At 40.7% G+C, this 20,641-nt stretch overlaps 1 protein-coding gene across 1 annotated transcript in view; it reads right to left on the bottom strand.

Annotated features, from left to right (window-relative positions):
• The window catches only part of lrriq1 (leucine-rich repeats and IQ motif containing 1), a 197,777-nt gene that overhangs the window by 72,761 nt on the left and 104,375 nt on the right, over positions 1 to 20,641 (bottom strand). Inside the window, exons 16-18 of the mRNA XM_048607661.1 lie at positions 19,965 to 20,450; positions 17,848 to 18,076; positions 76 to 192 (exon numbers count right to left, since the gene is read on the bottom strand). Of these exons, the coding sequence (XP_048463618.1) occupies positions 76 to 192; positions 17,848 to 18,076; positions 19,965 to 20,450 (832 nt within the window). The remainder of the gene's footprint in view (positions 1 to 75; positions 193 to 17,847; positions 18,077 to 19,964; positions 20,451 to 20,641) is intronic.

The following is a 20,641-nucleotide window of genomic DNA, read 5'->3' as shown; positions in this document are numbered from 1 at the left end:
GTAATGTAACTCCATATTCATTATTTAAAAAATAACTTCTAGCTCTGAGGAACACATTCTCGGATGTTTATTTACCTCATCAAATGTAAATTCACTCAAATCAACTTCTTCAAAGACATCCTCTTCCTCAGTTTGAACAGCTGCTAAAGCATGAGACAACTTCTTTCGTAGGAGACAGCCTCGCCAATGTGCCTAAATTAAATCCACAATGCATTGAATTGTTAAAAAAACTTGGAACAGATGAAAGGTAAATAATCTGAAAACAAAAGAATGATAGTATTTGGATCAAATTGAGCATGGAAGGATCCATTTTGCAACAATAATATAATTTTGAGACACGAATGAGTAAAGAGCAGTATTTCTAAAATGCCATAAGGATTCCATCACCCTGTCAATAGTCTGCAGGGAATGTTATAATCCCACAACCACAAGCCGTAATATTTTAATTATTGTGTAATTCTTTCATTATAGTTGATAGCAAAAGCAAGAATAGAGTATAAAATAGCTGAGGAATACATAGGATAAAACCTTTACAATTGGTTTCATGGATCTTATGTACTGAAATTATGAAATTAAGAAATAAAAATGTTCTTGGAAACTTCTTTCTTCCGTATTCCTTGTGCGATTTGTTGAAATGAGCATTTCAAATCGGAACATAGGAACTCAAGCTTTATAGTAAAGCTAAATAGCTTTATTATGCTTAAACTTATCCAAGTAAAAGAATAAAATTTGCTTGGACTTTCTCTCTCATGCACAAATACAGATTACAAAGTGGGGAAGGATGAGTCAAATTAGAAGCAACAAATGTTAAAGGAATTAACAGTTTGTAGCTTGGTAACTAGGTTAGCTTCAGGCTGAATCAAATCACCTTGCTGTTTTAACTTAGTGGTCTTCTACATTAAGGCAGTTTAACACTGCAGGTAGATGATCAATCTGTTCCTCTGGAGACAAAGCCAAGGAATTCAGTTTCTCCTTTAATATTTGTGCCCGATATACCTGGAGACAAACACCAGCAGAGACAGACTAAACACCAGCAAGTTGGGGAGAAATAGCTTTGTTGAGAAAGTATGTGTTTAAGACATGGAACGTGTTGTTGTAAGAATACACCCTCCAACTGATCATACAGTAAAATATGAAAAAATGTATAAATTTGTAACTTGATTTGCTCAGGTCTCAGAATTCCACTTCTGAGCCAAGGTCCCATTGTTGAAGTTGTTAGAATTGATGGCTTGTCTCCACTCAGTTGAGAATCTAAACTGTTTTCATAAAGGAATAGGAAATATAGTTTGTTCATATTTCAACGAGGTTATTGTCTTTGATGGGTTTTTGTAGGCAGGCCATCTCTATCGGATTGGATTGTGGAAAATACAGCAATGCAAACTACGTTCCCATCCTGGCTGTGAACTCAAATAAGTTTGGTTTGTATTCGCAAAAAAATCTGTTTTTAGTATTCATGTTTACAGTGGTGGATTAAAAGTCATTTTTTGGCAAAAAGGTACATCTTCATGACTATGTCAATACAGTGTGGAGCTGGAGGAACATAGCAGATCAGGCAGTATCAGAGAAGTAGGACAGTTGACATTTTGAGCCTAGACCCTTCATCAGGTCTGGGGAGGGGGAAGGGAGCTGGGAAATAGGTAGGGCAAAGAGGGGTGGGGCTGGGGCAAGGTAGGTGGGATGGCGATAGGTGGATGCACATAGGGGTAGATTTACAAAGCACCCTCGCTCCCTATGCTATAATCAACAACACCTTCCCATTGCTAACCATTTTAACTTACTCTCCCACTCCCTGGGTGACTTGTCCATTCTGGGCCTCTTCCAGTGCCACAATGACACCACATACAAACACCTCATATTCCACTTCAGGAGCCTGCAGCCTGAACATAGAATTCACCAGTTTTAAAATCTCCCCACATCGGACCTCATCACATGTCCAACTTTGCCTCTCATTCCCGCCTTCTTGAGCTGACACTACCTGTCTGTCTCGTTCTCCACCTATCTGCCCCACCCTTCCCACTGACCAATCTCCACTACCCCTACATGCATACACCTATTGTCAACCCCCCTACCTTCCCACAGTCCCATCCCTCTTCCCTCTATTTATTTCCCAGCTCCCTTCCCCTTCCCCAGTCCTGATGAAGGGTCTAGGCCCGAAATGTCGACTCTCCTGCTCCTCTGATGCTGCCTGACCTGCTGTGTTCCTCCAGCTCCACACTGCGTTGTCTCTGACTCCAGCATCTGCAGTTCTTGCTACCTCTGACATCTTCATGACAATCATCTCCAAAGTTCTCTGTGATGTTGGATGTAATGAATTTCTTCACAGCTAATACTTTAATGTTGAGAGCTATTTCCTCTGCTTTGCTCAGGAAAAAAAAAATCCTGTCCTCTGCTCTGCTCCATCTGTTGCAAGACAAGAGGCAGAATCAGTTGTTTGTATTTTGACCCCCTGAGATTTCCAACACTTTGTTGTTTTCAGTACAGATTCCAGCATCTGCAGTAATTTGCTCCTACATCCTGTTTGCATTTTGTGTTTGCTATATTTGAATAGTTGGTGATAAGTGAAGGGACAAAGTCAGAAGTCACACAACACCAGGTTATAGTGCAAAGGGTGTATTTGAAAGCAGGTCACCTGATGAAGGACAGTGCTCCAAAAGCTTGTAATTTCAAATAAACCTTGTGGACTATAACCTGGACTCGTGTGACTTCTGACTTTGTCTACCCCAGTCCACCACCAGCACCTCCACATCATAAGTGAAGGGGGCAAGAGCTGGATATGAAACTGGCAGCACTGGCAGGTATGAGGATGTGATGATACATCTAGATATGAGGTGCGAGTCCTGTGTGCAAGAGAGAGCTGCTGGGTGAATGAAAGATTGAAGATATGAGGTATGTATGACGTCATATGTAGACACATTCATTGACATTAACTATCCACCAGTTATCTTTTCTGACCGCCCACTTCCAAAACAAATGCGGTTCATTAGCATCTCATTGTACTCATCTGCATGAATAAATATTCTATACATGAAGCAATTAAATTAGTCATACTCATTATATTAAAACATTTGGAATTATTTCAGTCAAGTCAATGGTGCACAGGAATTCTGTGGCACAAGTTTCACGTTTGTTTAAAGGTGGCATCTAACTGTCAATATTTTGCAGTTGTGTGAGGTCAGCAATCTAGTTTTGCTCAATTCTGTGGCATAAGAGAGGGAGGAAGAGATTAGCAGCTTGCAGAAAGGCAGTTCTGAGACAAGGTCCTGAGCGGGGTTTGAGTATGGAAGAATAAAAGAGGAATCCAAAAGAGAAGAAGACAGTGGAGTCCAGGACATGAAGGAAAGGGTGCAATAGAAGGGAGGTGCTTGCTGGCCAATGACAGAGCCCACAACCCCAGCAGCACACAACAGTAGAGGAGGAAGCTGTTCAGAATGCAGCCATTCAGGGAAGGCAATATAGAATGTGAGCACTGATACATCACTATTTTGTCAGGAAAATAGCTAACTATCTGTAGTTGTCAGAGAGACAACGCCAGAGACCACTGAGTCTGTCCCAGGATGTAGTTATTGTAATATGTGGAATTGTGAGGCAAGACTGCAGTAACAAGGATTTAGTAGGAACTCCCGTCAGTTGCCCTCAAGCTGACTGTGGTGTTCAATTTTTGTGCCACTGGTAATTCAAATTCAGTTAGTGATCAGGGACAACAGGGTGTGACTGCAAGTGAGGCAGGTAGGGGGATCCTGAGTTCAGAAGTGGAGGAGCCTCAGCTTTTGACCTTATCCAACAGGTACGAGATACTTGCTCCCTGTGTGGATGAGGAAAAGGGCTGCGGGGAGGATGAGCCAGCTCACCACGGCACCATGGTGCAGAAGGCCATTCAAGAGGGGTGAGCAAAAAGACAAGTGGTAGTCATAGGGGATTCCATAGTTAGGGGGATACTTAGTGTCCTTTGCAAGCCGGATCGGGAGTCACGCATGGTGTGTTGCCTGCCTGGTGCCAGGGTGCAGGACATCTCTGACCGGCTTGAAAGGATATTGGAGCGGGAGGGGGAGGATCTAGTTGTTGTGGTCCACGTTGGGACTAACAACATAGGCAAGGCTAGGATGGAGGACCTGTTTCAGGATTATCAAGCACGAGGAACGAAATTAAGGAACAGGTCCTTGAGGGTCATAATCTCCGGATTACTGCCCGAGCCACATGCAAATTGGCTTAGGGATAAGAAAATTAGGGAAGTAAACACGTGGCTAAGGGAGTGGTGTGGGAAAGAGGGGTTCCATTTCATGGGGCATTGGCATCAGTTTTGGAACCGGAGGGATGTGTACCGATGGGACGGTCTCCACCTGAACCGATCTGGAACCAGTGTTCTAGTGAAAAGGATAAATAGGGTGGTCACTAGGACTATAAACTAGCGAGTTGGGGGGAAGGGAAAGGGAAAACGACAGGGAGTATGATGGTAAATAAAAAGGTAAGCGGCAGGTTAGCACGTGTGCAGGAGGGTTTAAGTTCAAGGCAGACTATGAAAGAAGCAAAACGGAAGGATAACTCAGGAGATACTATTAGAGATGTTAGAAATCATGAGGGTAAGAAAGCTAGCATAAAGGCACTTTACCTGAATGCTCGTAGCATTCGTAACAAGGTTGATGAGTTAACGGCGTAAATCATCTCGAATGAATATGATTTGGTAGCCATTACGGAGACATGGTTACAGGATGGTCACGACTGGGAGTTAAATATCCAAGGGTACCAGACTATTCGGAAGGACAGACAGGAAGGTAAGGGAGGTGGTGTAGCTCTGATATTGAAGGATGACATCAGGGCGGTGCTGAGAGATGATATAGGTTCTATGGAGAATGAGGTTGAATCCATTTGGGTGGAAATTAGAAATTCTAAGAGGAAAAAGTCACTGATAGGCGTAGTCTATAGGCCACCAAATAACAACATCATATTGTTGCGGGCAATAAACAAAGAAATAACTAATGACTGTAAAAATGTATGGCAATTATCATGGGAGATTTTAATCTACATGTAGATTGGTTGAACCAGCTCGGTCAGGGTATCCTTGAGGAGGAGTTTGTTAAGTGTATCCGTGATAGTTTTCTTGAACAGTACGTAATGGAACCGACGAGGGAGCAAGCTATCCTAGATCTGGTCCTGTGTAAAGAGACAGGAATAATTAATGACCTCAGAGTTAGGGATCCTCTTGGAAGGAGTGATCACAGTATGGTTGAATTTAGAATACAGATGGAGAGTGTGAAGATAAAATCCAATACCAGGGTCCTGTGCTTGAACAAAGGGAACTACAATAGAATGAGGGAGGACTTGGCTAAAGTAGATTGGAAACAAAGATTTTATGGTGGGACAGTTGACGAGCAGTGGAGGACTTTCAAAGCAATTTTTCAAAGTGCTCAGCCAAAGTATATTCCAGTGAAAAGGAAGGACTGTAAGAAAAGGGGTTATCTACCATTGGTGACTAAAGAAATAAGGGAGGCTATCAAATTGAAAGAGAAGGCATACAAAGTGGCCAAAAACAGCATGAAACTAGAAGACTGGGAAAACTTTAAAGGTCAACAGAAAGCCACAAAAAGAGCTATAAAGAAAAGTAAGATAGAACATGAGAAAAAACTAGCACAGAATATAAAGACAGGTAGCAAAAGTTTCTATAAATATATAAAACGAAAAAGAGTGGCTAAAGTAAACGTTGGCCCTTTAGAGCATGAGAAGGGGAATTTAGTTATGGGATATGATAAAATGGCCGAGGCATTGAACAGGTATTTTGTATCGGTCTTCACAGTGGAGGACACTAATAACATGCCAATAATTGACAAAGACACGAAGGTAGGTGAGGACCTGGAAACAATCATTATTACGGAAGAGGTAGTGTTGGGCAAGCTAATGGAGCAAAGGATTGATAAGTCTCCTGGCCCTGATGGAATGCATCCCAGGGTACTAAAAGAGATGGCGGGAGAAATAGCAGGTGCACTGGCAGTAATTTTCCAAAATTCGCTGGACTCTGGGGCAGTCCCAGCAGATTGGAAAACAGCAAATGTGATGCCACTGTTTAAAAAGGGAAGTAGACAAAAGATGGGGAATTATAGACCGGTTAGCTTAACCTCTGTAGTGGGGAAGATGCTTGAGTCTATTATCAAGGAAGAAATAGCAAGGCATCTTGATAGAAATTGTCCTGTTGGGCAGATGCAGCATGGGTTCATGAAGGGCAGGTCATGTTTGACAAATCTTTTGGAATTCTATGAAGACATTACGAGCAAGGTGGACAATGGGGACCCAGTGGATGTGGTATACCTAGATTTCCAAAAGGCCTTTGACAAGGTGCCGCACAAGAGGCTACTGCATAAGATAAGGATGCATGGCGTTAAGGGTAAAGTATTAGCATGGATAGAGGATTGGTTGACTAACAGGAAGCAAAGAGTGGGGATAAATGAGTGCTATTCTAGCTGGCAGTCAGTGACTAGTGGTGTGCCTCAGGGATTGGTGTTGGGACCGCAATTATTTACAATTTATATAGATGATTTGGAGTTGGAGACCACGTGTAGGGTGTCAAAGTTCGCAGATGACACTAAAATGAGTGGCAGAGCAAAGTGTGCAGAGGACTGTGAAACTTTGCAGAGGAACATAGATACATTGAGTGAGTGGGCAAAAGTCTGGCAGATGGAATACAATGTAAATAAATGTGAATTCATACATTTTGGTAGGAGTAATAGTAAAAAGGATTATTACTTGAATGGTAAAAAGTTGTAGCATGCTGCTATGCAGAGGGACCTGAGTGTCCTTGTGCATGAATCACAGAAGGTAGGTCTGCAGGTACAACAAGTAATTAGGAAGGCAAATGGAATTTTGTCCTTCATTGCTAAAGGGATTGAGATTAAAAGCAGAGAGGTTATGTTGCAGCTGTACAAGGTGCTGGTGAGGCCACACCTGGAGTACTGTGTGCAGTTTTGGTCTCCTTACTTGAGAAAGGATGTACTGGCACTGGAGTGGGTGCAAAGGAGGTTCACTAGGTTGATTCCGGAGTTGAGGGGGTTGGCTTATGAGGAGAGACTGAGTAGATTGGGATTATATTCATTGGAATTCAGAAGATTGAGGGGGGATCTTATAGAAACATATAAAATTATGAAGGGAATAGATAAGATAGAAGTAGAGAGGATGTTTCCACTGGCAGTTGAAGCTAGGACAAGAGGGCATAGCCTCAAGATTAGAGGGAGCAGATTTAGGACTGAATTGAGAAGGAACTTCTTCACCCAGAGGGTTGTTAATCTATGGGATTCCTTACCCAGTGAAGTAGTTGACGCTACTTCAGTAAACGCTTTTAAAGATAAGGTAGATTTTTTTTGAACAATAAAGGAATTGAGGGATACGTTGACAACGCGGGTAAATGGATCTGGGTCCACGAAAAGATCAGCCATGATCTTACTGAATGGCGGAGCAGGCTCAAAGGGCCGGACGGCCTACTCCTGCTCCTAGTTCTTATGGTGCTTTTTGGAACTCCATGGACATCAGGCAAAGATAGATTATGAAGGAGACCAATGGTTTCCACAGACTTGTGAATTAATTTGTCACTCACTTCACAGATGAGGAGAGTTAGATGGTGAGGTATTGGGTTTAGCGGTGACTGCCCATTTCCCTAGAGTGCAAGGAATCATCGACTGCGCGCACACGGGCATTACAGCTAACAGTGATCAGCCAGTTGTATCTTTGAGTCACAAAGGCCTTCACTCTGTGCATGTGCAACTGGTCTGTGACTACGGGCAAAGAATCATTCTTGTATGAGCTCCCCTCCCAGGGAGCTTTCATGACTCATATTCACAGCTTCCAGATCCTGTTTGAGGCCCCAGCCCAGGTTGATGGCAGGATTTATGAATAAATAGTCACCGTGTGATCACACTTGTCTACCATGCTTGCCACCAGCACTTTAGGTTTTAATAAGAGCTGAGAGAGAACCGGGTCTCGACATGAGAGTGAAAGTTCTTCTTGCTGCCATCCAGAATGGCTCATTATAAGTAATATACCACCCAAAGAGGTTGCATCTATGTGTGAACTGCAAGACTAAATGTGTGATAGGGAAAGGAAGCCAAGGAACCAGAAAGCAGCATTCCAATATAACAGACAGTACTTATTATATACTTGCTGTAGCTTTTGTATGTATACGAATTATAAACATTCCTTTATTCCAGTAGAAAATGTACATCTGCATTTCAGTCAGCATTTTTGAAAATGATATGAAAACAACCTGGATGATGAATTTGCATATGTTTAGAGTTAAACTTTAATAGTAAAGATATCAACTACTTTACTTCAGAAAGGAAACTGAACAAAGCCAACCCCAGGAGTTTGTTTAAAGAAGCAGATCCAAATTTCAGGTCTCTGTATCACCAGCCCTCAGGTCAGTGCTGGGAGAGTAGAGATGGGGGAGCAGCGTAATGTCCAGGTGAGCCTCTTGATACTTGTTTTTGGCACAAAAATGGGCCAGATATACTTCAGCTTTTGTCAATAATGCAAAAAGCAAACTTCTGAATTATAATGTGTACATTGCCCTCTATATCAGATGATGAATGAGTCCATGTGGTTTATGTTGAATTGTGGCTTGGTGATTTGAAGATTAGCCACTTTCTTAGAGGGCCAAACACTAAGCAAAAAATCAAAGAACTGCAGTTGCTGGAAATGTGAAGCAAAAAAGTAATTGCTGGAGTAACTCAGCAGGTCTGGCAGCATCTGAAGACAGAAAACAGAGCCAATGTTTCAGGTCCAGTGACCCTTCTTCAGAACTGAAAGATATATATGCTGAAGATAGATGGGGCAGAAGTAAGTGATAGGTGGAAATGAAGCTCAGAGTGCCCACTACTGTTCTCTCTCTGGCCAGCTGCTTTCTTGCTGGTAGCATCCAGCATATGAGGGCAGCATGACAATGCTGAGCCAATCAAAAATGCTGAGGAGGCCATCCCAATGCCTCCTCAGTCCCTCTGACTCAGGACCCATCTGTAACTGTAAGGCTCTGTGACTGAAACTGCAGTAATGCCAATGAACAGCCTGTAGGTAAATCCCAATGGGCACTATGATAAGGATACAATTCACAGGCATTTCAATCAGTTGCAGGTATAGTGGAGCAGGGTACCTCCATCTCATCATTAGCCACAGGGAGAAAGCACCTTGTTGGACGAGACATAAGCACAAGGTGTCAGACAATAAATTTTAATTGACGGTTACTTGGGTTATGCTGTTTACATTGGTTTTGTCATTGGTTAAATTTTGTTGTAACAATAAGTCAGATCAAAATCTTACATTTCCTGCCAAATGCTTCCTCTGAGGTCTGTTAATGAGCTAATTAATGAGGTCAAAATGCACTTAAATTGGAAGCATTCAAATGGAGTTCATGTAGCACACTGGTAGTGTCCCTCTGTCTAAACTAAGAGGCTGAGGTTCAGGTTCCACCCTATCCAGGATCTGTGTTGTTACATACTAAATAAAAACCAAAAGAACTGCGGATGCTATAAATCAGGAACAAAAACAAAGTTGCTGGAAAAGTCCGGTGACCCTTCCTCAGAGAACAAAAACAAAGTTGCTGGAAAAGTCACCGGACCTGAAGCATTAACTCTGTTTTTTCCTTCACAGATGCTGCCAGACCTGCTGAGCTTTTCCAGCAACTTTGTTTTTGTTCCTGTGTTGTTGCATGTATGAGCAGGTTGCTTAAGAATAACTGGAAGCATGTAGGTTTCCAGCTTCCAACTATATACCCATCCTCCTGTTGAAAAGTGCATCTGGAAGTTGTGGGATCCAGTATGCTTTCTGAGAACATGATTGTCAAATCTAATCTGCATATGATCCCGATTCCATTGACAGTTGGAAAATCTAGCCCCAGAAATGCACAGTGATTCAAACTCTATCCATTATTCAATGTTCCCGCTCTATTTAACCTAAATCAAAGAGCTACCAAGCTCAGGATCACATCATAGTGGAAATATCAAAATTTACGTTTTAGTAACACTAGATAAAGTTTAGATTGAAAATAAAGAAGTATGCAATTTATGGACAATAAGAGAAAAAAAATTTGGCGGGTTAAGTGAAAGAAAAACAAAGGATTTAATCAACATAAAATGTAAATGGTTGATTAATGAAAGGGTAGGTCTATTTTGTGATGAAAACAGTGTTCTTCTGGAGAATGTAGGGATGGCAGTAGTAGTAAATTGTTTTGTCTTTGATTAAAAAGATACCGGAGGAAGAAATAGAATAATTAAAATAGATTACTATCAATGAGGGAGCCGAACATGTTGCAGGAAAAAGGCACTGGGTGGTATGCATCCATTGATGTTTAGGTTCAACAGAGGCTCCAACCTTGATATTTCAAATATTTTTAAATTTGAGGGGAGGATAAGTAATGTAACACCTGTATAAAAACTGAAAGAACTGTGGATGCTGGAGTTTAGAAACAAAAAGAGAAATTGCTGGAAAGGCTCAGCACGTCTGGCAGGATCTGTGGAGGGAAATCAGAGTAAATGCTTTGGTTCAATGACTCTTCCTCAAAACTGATGGTAGCTAGGAAAAGGTTGGTTTTTATACAGAAGATAGGGTGGGAGGAGGGGGTAAGGAATAAACGGTGGGTGGAGACAGAGCCCAAAGAGAGTGAAGAAAAATTGAGTGGATAACATCTTTGGTCATTAGGAGAAAGGGATTAATTAAGCAAATATACTCAAGTTTCAAGACTAGGATCAAAACAATACTCACTAACAAACACATGGATACCTAACATGAGTTTTTAAAAAGTATTAAACAGCAAAAATGCCATTAATTTTTTTTTGAGGAAATCAAATAATATGTATAAAGGAATGCATTTGACATTGATAGGAACTGCTATGTGATAAATTACCAGGATCCATTTAATTCACTAAAAAAGTAGAAATGACAAACCAGCATTTTTGGTTGCAGGGTTTGCAGACTGGATAAAGGAGGCATTAAAATGGGAGTATTGCTGCTATGGTTAAAGAAACAATCACAGCTGAGAGGAAGGATTGTATACTAGAGTGTGAAAGATCGATTGAAATGAGAAGCAATCACATGGTTGGGAGTACACTAAAGATGTCAAAGAAGTCAAAGGGAGATGGATGATCAAACATGTCAGTAAAATTTTGGGAAGTGTGAAGAGAATAAGGTGGTAGTAGTATTCAATGATAAAGTCAGCTTTAAAGGTAGGAAGCGCAGAAAAATCTTCAAATACACTCAGATCAAATTTTTAAGCCTGTTTATAGCAAGGAACAACTCTGGATATTGTTGTAGAAAATTAAGATGGACAGGTGGAAGAGACAGCACTGCCAATAATACTGCTAGATTTAGCATAGCTCTTAGAAAGGACAAAGATAGATCAAGCGTAAACGTTTTGAATTGGAGAAAGGCAATTTAATAAGCTGGGATGAGATTCACGAAAAGTGGACTGGACACCGCTATTTATTTCTTTGGACAGCCAGCAGACTTCAAAGGTCAAATGACATTTTGTGATTCAAGGTAAATCAGTAGTGGAAGACATCTAAAGATGATAAAAGAGGTTCAGAACAAATAATTTTGCACAAAAAAAGGGCTAGACTTTCCTGGATGTCAAATAGATAAGGAGAAAGATGAGGAAAAATGAAAGAAAGCTGATGTCACGGTGTCAGACAATGAGAACTCAATATAGTAGAAAAGCTACAGCAGTACAGAAATTGCAGAAATTAAATTGTAGGGGAAACTGAGAAAGCAAAGAGGATATAAAAATATTAGTGCTCGGAATATGATGATATACTGGTAATGTCACTAGACTTGTAATCTAGGATAAGACTCTAGGGACACAGGTTCAATTACCACCCTAGGAGCCAGAGAAATTTAAATTTATGTAATAAATTTGGAATATAAAGCTTATGTCAATAATGGGGACTGGCTGTAATTTTCCCTTTTTGGGACTAAGTGTGGGGGCAGACATGATTACTGTTGACTAATGCACCACCTATACTGCGGTCAAACTCGACCTATTGTGTACTAATCAGTTTTAGAGCTGATTGGCAAGCTATTGTCAAGATTCTCAGCCTATTGCAGGGTTCAGCACTGGCTTCCCAGATCAACAGAGACAGGCAGTTTTTCCGTCCCAAAGACATCAGCTGAGGCCTTGCTCCTCAAGGAATCCAACAGTGAGACTGTAAGATTTTATGCTTCTTGGCACGAGATGCATGTTGTGGGGAGATGGGGAAGTCAAGAGGTCAGAGGCCAGGAAAGGGGCATGGTTTCCAGAGACCCCACCTCCCACTCCATATTTCCCGTTGTCTCCAGACTGACAGAAGTTACCTACTTGGGAAACCAGGCACCTTTCCTGCCATCAGCAAGGCGGGTAATTGGGGAGGTGGCAAGTTGATGCCATCAGTGGCTGCTATTTGACTACCTAGGAGTTTTAACTGGTGGCAGGTCAAGGTAATGGCCCATGGATCTTCTCACTCAGAACATAATTGGTGAAGTAGCCCAAAGGGAGCAAGGATCACTCCAGGACCAACTTGTCCAATTACTTCCCTTCCTTGCCATCTCTTTCACCATTAGAACAGGAAGACAAGAATATCAAGAATGGAAGAGAACACCCAAATGGTTAATCAGAAGAAAGAAATTAGAGTATGGGATGAAGCTGGGTAGGAGTAAAAATGTATAGAAAGAGTTTCTACACATATTTAAGAAGGAAAAAAGAGTGAGTGTTGGTCCTTTAGAGAGTGACAGCAGGGAGTGCCATGACCATAGGTCAAAAACCCCAAGTAGTCTTGCCATTTTTAATATAAGTCCAACATTTTTTTTAAACAGGACCTCTACTGACACAAGATAACTAAAGGGGTAAAAACTTCACTGTAGACATGTAGCACCTAAAGCTATCAAAGAAAATACAAACAGACTGGACTGTCAATTTTTTTTTGTTTATTAACTCGTGGGACGTGGGACGTGGGGGTCACTGGTGGGCCAGCATTTATTGCTTATCCCTAGCTGCCCTTGAGAAGGTGGTAGTTAGCCACCTCCTTGAACTGCTGCAGCCTGTGTGCTGTATGTAGACCCACAATGCCTTTGGGAGGGAATTCCACAATTTTTACCCAGTGATAGTGAAGGAATGGCAATATATTTCCAAGTCAGGTTAGTGAGTGGCTTGGAGGAAAACTTGCAGGTGGTGACATTCCCATGTATCTGTTGCCCATGTCCTTCTAGATAGAAGTGAGTGTGGGTTTGGAAGGTGTAGTCTAAGGATCTCTGGTGAATTTCTGCAGTGTATCTTGTAGATGGTATGCACTGCTACTGCTGAGCGTTGGTGATGGACGGAGTAGGTGTGCGTGGATGTGGTGCTAATCAAGAGGGCTGCTTTGTCTTGGATGGTATTAAGTCTTTTGAGTGCTGTTGGAGTTGCACCCATCCAGGTAAGTGGAAAGTATTCCATCACACTCCTGACTTGTGTCTTGTAGATGGTGGACAGCCTTTGGGGAATTAGGAAGTGAGTTACTTGCTTCAGTATTCCTAGCCTTTGACTTGCTTTTGAAGCCACCATGTTTAAGTAACGAGTCCATTTGAGTTGCTGGTCAATGGTAACCCCTGAGATGTTGATAGTGGGGTAACACCATTTAATGTAAAGGAGTGATGGTTTAGATTACCTCCTTTTGTAGATGGTCATTGCCTTGCATTTTTGTGCCACGCATGTTACTTACCACTTGTCAGCCCAAGCTTGGATATTGTCCAGATCTTTTTGCATTTGAACATGGACTGCTTCAGTATGTGAGGAATCTTGAAAGATGCTGAACATTACACTATAATCAGCGAACATTCCCACTTTCTGATCTTGTGATGGGGGGAAGGCCATTGATGAAGCAGCTGAAGATGGTTGGGCCTAAGACACTACACTGAGGAACTCCTGCAGAGATGTCCTGGAGCTGAGATGACTGACCTCCAATAACCACGACCATCTTCCTATGTGTCAGGTATGACTCCAACCAGGAAGAGTTTACCCCCTGCTTCCCATTAATTCCAGTTTTGCTTGGGCTCCTTGATGCCACACTTGGTCAAATGTGGCCTTGACGTCAAGAGCTGTCATTCTCACCTTACCTGTGCAATTCAGCTGTTTTATGCATGTTTAAACCAAGGCTTTAATGAGGTCAGGAGTTGAGTAGCCCTGGCGGAACCCAAATTGGGCATTAGTTTGCAGCGGATAGGTCATTAGCTCTTGAATCTGTTTTTCCCAGCACAGGATAATACCCATTAGATCACTGAAACTATGGGTTAATTAATACCTCCTTGTGATCTTTTTTGTCTGGCTTATATCTGACTCCAGACCTACAGCATCGTGGTTGACTCTTAAACACTCTGACATGATTTAGCAAGCCAAGTCAAGGGAAATGATGGCACTGCCAGTAATATTGAAATTCCATGAAATATTAAAGAAAAAAAATCAAGTAGAATGTTCCAATTATACATAAAGAGCAAGAGATAGGCATAGTTCTTAATAAAATACTTCACATCTGTCTTACAAAAAGCAGGGTGATGCAGCATTTGTAGTTAACAGGAATGTCAAATAGTGGACAGCATAAACATACTGAGAGAGGAAACATTCAGGAGTTTAGCACATTTGGAACTGAATAAATTGCATGGTTTGGGCATAATTTATCCCAGATGAAGCAAATCGTGGACTCTAACTGCAATTTTCTAATCCTGTTTGGCTAAGTCATTGTGCCAGAGAACTGGAAGACTGCTCATACTGTACCAGCGTTTATAAGTGGAGGAAGTGGTTACATAGTGGTCACCATAACATCATTGGCGGGAAGATTATTGGAAAAAAATTTGAGGTGACAGTATAAGTCGTCATTTAGAAAGGCACAGATTAACCAAGCATAGTAAGCAAGAATTTGTTACGTGTAATAACTCAGGAAGCCTGACTGGAAAGGGACTTCATTTATTTTTGAACACTAAAATAGAGCCGAAAGAACAGCGGATGCTGTAAATCAGGAACAAAAACAAAGTTGCTGGAAAAGCTCAGCAGGTCTGGCAGCATCTGTGAAGAAAAAAAGTCAGAGTTAACGTTTCGGGTCCAATGACCCTTCCTCAGAACTGAGGAAGGGTTACTGGACCCGAAACATTAACTCTGAGCTTTTCCAGCAACTTTGCTTTTGTACTAAAATAGAGCCACTAGTCATGGCATGCATAGGCTATTCCCAGCCTGGGACAGATAGTTCAGGAGATCCAACCCTGGGCCTACTTTATATTTTCTAATCAATCTGTTCAAAGATATTATTAAACACCTTTGAAGCAAATAGGACCTGAACCCGGGTCTCAAAGTTCAGCCAGAAGGACACGACCACGACACCATAGCAGCCCTTCTGGGTCTGCTAAATAGATATTCTTTATCAACTTGTTCAGAGCTTTTATGACACACCACTAGAACAGGAAGGGACTTGAATCTGGATCTTCTGGTCCAGAGTTAGGGATACTACCACTGTGCCACAACAGCCCTTTGGGTCTGATTTCTTTTTATACATCTGGATGTGCTATCATACACAATCAAATTACTTTCCCACCACCAAATCACTGTGACTTTTGTTTTTGTTTTTATCAATTAACCATTGCCAAATAGAAATTTACATGCAAAGCCTATATGGGGCAATGTGGACCATGAAAAGTGAAGCATGGGGGTAGGGAGAGGGGGAAGGGGCTAAATCAAAATGAAGTCGGAGGGGTAAGTAAAGCACTGTGTCCCTTGTGGTGTCCAATTCTCTCTAAAGCCATCGAGAGCATTGATAGCCTTCACGTGCTCCCTAGTCCAAGGACACCCGGGCTCGAACATAACCACGGAAGGGGGGCAGCTGGGTCTGCTTTGTAAAGGGCTCAGGTGGTGAATTCTTGCTGGACAGGCCATTGTTTGTTACCAAAGGAACTCATACTCAACAAACTCCAGGGGGAGATTAATTCGTGAGTCATTGAACCCAAAACATTAACTCTGATTTCCCTCCACAGATGCTGCCAGACATGCTGACCTTGTAAGGGTTATCACATGAAAGAAAAATCTGCAGAAGAATCGTACTGGACTTAAAATGTTAATTCTGTATCTCTGTTCACAAATGCTGCCAGGACTGTTGAATTTCTCCACCAATTTTCTGTGTTTGTTAAGAAAGTGTCACACCTAATTTAGCTTGATCACTTTTTTGAAGAGGTAATAAGGAGGGTGACATATTTGTTCTAGCTTACATTAATTTTAGCAAGGCTTTTGACAAGATCCTGCATAAAACACTGGTTAAAAATGCAAGAGCCATGAGATCCAAGGATCTAAAAGGACAAGTAGCATATTGGATCAAACATTGGCTCATTATAATGAGCAGAGAGTAATGGCCGGACTGCTTTTGTGTGTTGAAGGACAATTCCAGTGAATTTTTGGAGGATTTAGTATCTGATCCTGTTCTGAGCAAAAGTTATACCGGAATTGGTCAATTCTGTTTTTCTCTCCACATCTGTTGCCTGACCTGCTGAGTTTCTCCAGCATTTTCTGTTTGTTCCAGGTCCTTTGATTTGTTTTTGTGGTGAATATTAATGACTTAGACTTGTACACAGTGAGCACGATTAAGATGTTTAAAGATGTCACAAAAAATGTATGTGGAGTTCAAATGAGGGAGAAATCTATAGACTGAGAACATATCAATGGACTGATTAGGCAGGAAAGCAGCAAATCAAATTCAATTGAGAGAATTATGAGGCACTGTACTTGTAGAAGGCAAACAAGGACAAGGAAATGCACAAAAAAAGGTAGAACACTGAGAAATGTAAAAGAATAGAGGAATCTTGGAATACACATTCACAAATCCTTGAAGGTTGTACGGCAGAGGTAAGGTGGTAAAGAAAGTAGAGAAATTTTCTTTTGAGCTGAGGCATAGAATTTGTAACCTCCCCATTATAAGAAAACGGTATAAATGATAGCTAGACTACAACTAAATTGCTGAGTAGAGTTCAGATCACTGACTTAAGAAAGGATATGGCCACATTGGAAACAGTACAAAGGACATTTACAAGGATATTGCCAAGAATAGAGACAGCTATGACAGAAGTTTGGAGAGGCTGAAATTATTGTTTTTAGAAGAAGATGAAGGGAGATTTCATTGAGGTACATAAAAAGAACAAAGGCCAGAGTCGGGTCAACTGTGAAGACTTATTTCCATTAGCAGATAGGGCAGTAACTAAGGGCATAAATTCAAGGTAATTGGCAGAGAAGGGAATTAAGGGGAATTTTTCTTTTTTTAGAATGTGGTGGGGTTCCGAACTCACTGCCTACAAAGAGTAATAGAGGCAGAAACTCTCAGAATTTTTACATGATAGAAATAGGCACTTGAAGTGTCATTATGTAGAGAATGACAGACCAAAAGCTAGAAAATGGAACCAAACTGTACAGCTTTTATTCAGCTGACACAAGCACAATGGGACAAATGATCCCCTTTCGTAGCATAAATCCGTTAATGTTTTTGTGATTTGTTATCTTTCATCCTGGTGACTGCATGGCACAATGGTAATTATACACCAAAGCTCCGTACAACACAAGTAGTTTGCTATTGATAATTGAGATGTTGATGAATTACGGTAATCAGACTCTATTAATTAGTCTATAACAGGTCCCCATAGGACACAAGGAAAACCACAATTGAAGAGACCTTTGGAACCATTGATCCAAAGTTATATGTTTCTTGCAAGCAATGTACACTCAGCACGCGTTCTCACTGTATAAGTTCTTTTACAGTTGAAGAATAGCAATTCTATTAAAAATTTCTGACATTATCCTTAAAATATATTTGCTAAAGGAAATGCTATCCATTCATTTTATCTAACCTGAATAATGGTGACAGCTTTATGTCTGATCTCTTGACTTCCACTAAATATCTTGCATTTTCTAGACGAAGCTTGAGTAGTTTTCCGGAAGGCAACTTTCATCCGTTTGCGGTAATCTCTCCATGCAGCCTGTATCACTGAAGCAGCATTATGAAGTATCATGCACATTTGAATTTCTTTGCGAATAATGTATCCTCGCCAGTGGGACTGTAAGACAATGGCTGCATGGCTGCAAACACAAGGTTATTGAAACATACCATTGTTAATCAGGACAAACAGAAAGTAATTATCTAAAATATGAAATATGTTGTATTTGTTCAATCTTTAAAATGATAAAGTTATTCTAGTTTTGTTTTGAGGGTTTTGTACTCAATTATGTCTTAACTAGCTTAGAATGGACATTTATTACACAGAAAATCATTGGCAAATTATTTTAAATGCTCATCTTTTTTCCTCCTGTCACTTATTTTATAAATGGCCATCTCTCCTGTCTCCACCTCCCAGTGATCTATTTCTAGCTATTTTTTTCTCACCAACACACCTCCAGGTGATGCCATCCAACGGTGATGGTCTAAATTGTATTCTTACAACTCCCAGTTGTACCTCTTTAGGACACATCAGGACTCCTCATCTGTCTGTGCTGTTAGCATGCTTCCCCAGCATCAGTTGTGGATAACTTACAAACTTCCTCAGCAAACATCAAGAAGACTCAAATCGTCATGTTCGAGTGCTGCATCAAACTCCATGTTTTTGCCTTTGATTCCATCTCAGTCACTTTTTGAGGATGAAGCTTACAACTTCACCATTCTATTTGGCCACAAGCTGACTTTATAAGCCTAAATTCTCTTCATCTCTGTAACAATGGTTGTATCTGTTAACGTGCCATTATCACTTCCAAATCAATTATTCTAATGCTCCTCTGTTTGGTCTCCCACCATCTATATTGCATACACTCCAGCTTTCCTACTTCTTGGTTGCTCAAATTCTAATGAATGCCAAGTTTTGTTCAGTCTTCACGTGAGTTCACTGATTCACATGGCCTCCTTATCGCTCAAGATCTTAAAATTTTGGGATTTTTATTCATATATTCAAATTTCTTTGTGGCTTCACGACTAATTATCTCTGTGTCAGCCTAGACAATGCCACCTACATCCAATGAACAAATAAAAATCATTTGTGATAAGAAAAATAAGTGCAAATTCCTAGTTTTTGAAGTAATTGACCATATGTCTTGGGACTGTGGTGGAGGCAATTCAGTTTGGCTTTCAAAAGGGAACTGAATCATTATCTGGAAAGTAAAACTTTGCAGGCTGTGGAGAAAAGTCAGGGGAGAGGCACAAAGTGAATTATTTTTGCAGAGAGCTGGTACAGGTATGACAGGCTGAATATCCTTGTTCTTTGCTGTAACAGTTTACAATTCTCTCTTAAAAAAAATATAATGCACAAGAAAACTTGAACATGTACAAGAAATGCATGAAGAAAGCTAAACCAAAAATTGAGTGCTTCCTAAAACTTAGAATACAAGAAGATCTGGCTACAAAACTGCTAGTCCTAAACATATTACATAGAACCTTTTATACACCACCACTCTTGGACAGCTAATTCTTCTTGCTGTTTACTGCTATTTTATAAATCACGTTCTGGCTGGCTTAGGTCATCTTCACAAGGTTAAACCAGAAAATCATGTAAAAAGAATCATAAGAATGGAGAAGCCAGAGGGAGGAAGATATTTGTAGGCCACACTATCACAATGGCCACATTTGGAAATGTGGAAATGCCCTTGTTTCTAACTGCATTACTGGTTGACGTAACACTAAAATATTATATGTTTTCTGAAAATCACAGAGTCTCTGCTTCTTACATTACTCTACCATCTTCTGTATACACCAGCCATACAATTCAACCTACATGCAATGGAAAACACATAGGTCCATCATTACAGAGGCAGAGATTTGATAGCATATAGTGAATTGTGGTTAATATAGACTGTAGCCTCTGCTATAGATTAGGTAGTCTTGGGTCTGCTGCTTATTTTTGCTTATTGAATTTCCAAAAGTTCTGAGCTATCATAAAAATTCAATACATAAATGATATCAGCATTCTAATTGTGTTCTTACTTTTCTAAGTTGTCTTTTGAAATACATTGTTGATGTTTATCCATCAAATGCTCTTTATTCTGCGGCTGTGACTCTATTTTGTTATATTCAGAATATACTGGACTTTTGCTTGTTCGGAAATCCTGCAGAGTAGTTCCCTCCTGGTTTACAAGGAGTCTGGGGTCACCATGCTCAGAAACCTGACAAGCAAGATGTGAATGATCACTTTGCTTGATCTTTTCAGAAGCGTAGGTAACAGCAGTCTGAACTGGGTCAGAAATAACTTTTCTGTCAGCATTCTGGCTATTTTCTTTCGTATGATTGATGGTCAGCTTGTTACATTGCTTTTCAACATTGAATTCTTCCTCATGAAGACTATTAGGATGTTTTCTCTGTTCAGCGAGGCATAATTCTCCATACTCATGGGCATATCTACATTCTTCAGCCAGCTGCATCAGTTCTTCACAGTGTTGACAGCGTGTTTCTGTAATGTCCAAAGAGTCCAATCTGTCATTAAAAGCACAAATACGCATTAAAAACAAAGTGCTGCATTTTACATACTGATGCTAAGGATAAGTATGGCATGAAAGCAGCAAAGTTCATATCAGGCATTACCATTATCAGGAATTCAGGGACAGAAGTTAATTAGATGGAATACATGGAAAAATTGGTGATTTATTTTTAAAATTTACCCTTCA

This window comes from Rhincodon typus, chromosome 18, assembly GCF_021869965.1.
Source record: "Rhincodon typus isolate 14 chromosome 18, sRhiTyp1.1, whole genome shotgun sequence".
NCBI lineage: Eukaryota > Metazoa > Chordata > Chondrichthyes > Orectolobiformes > Rhincodontidae > Rhincodon > Rhincodon typus.
This window is presented reverse-complemented; position numbering and strand designations above follow the sequence as displayed.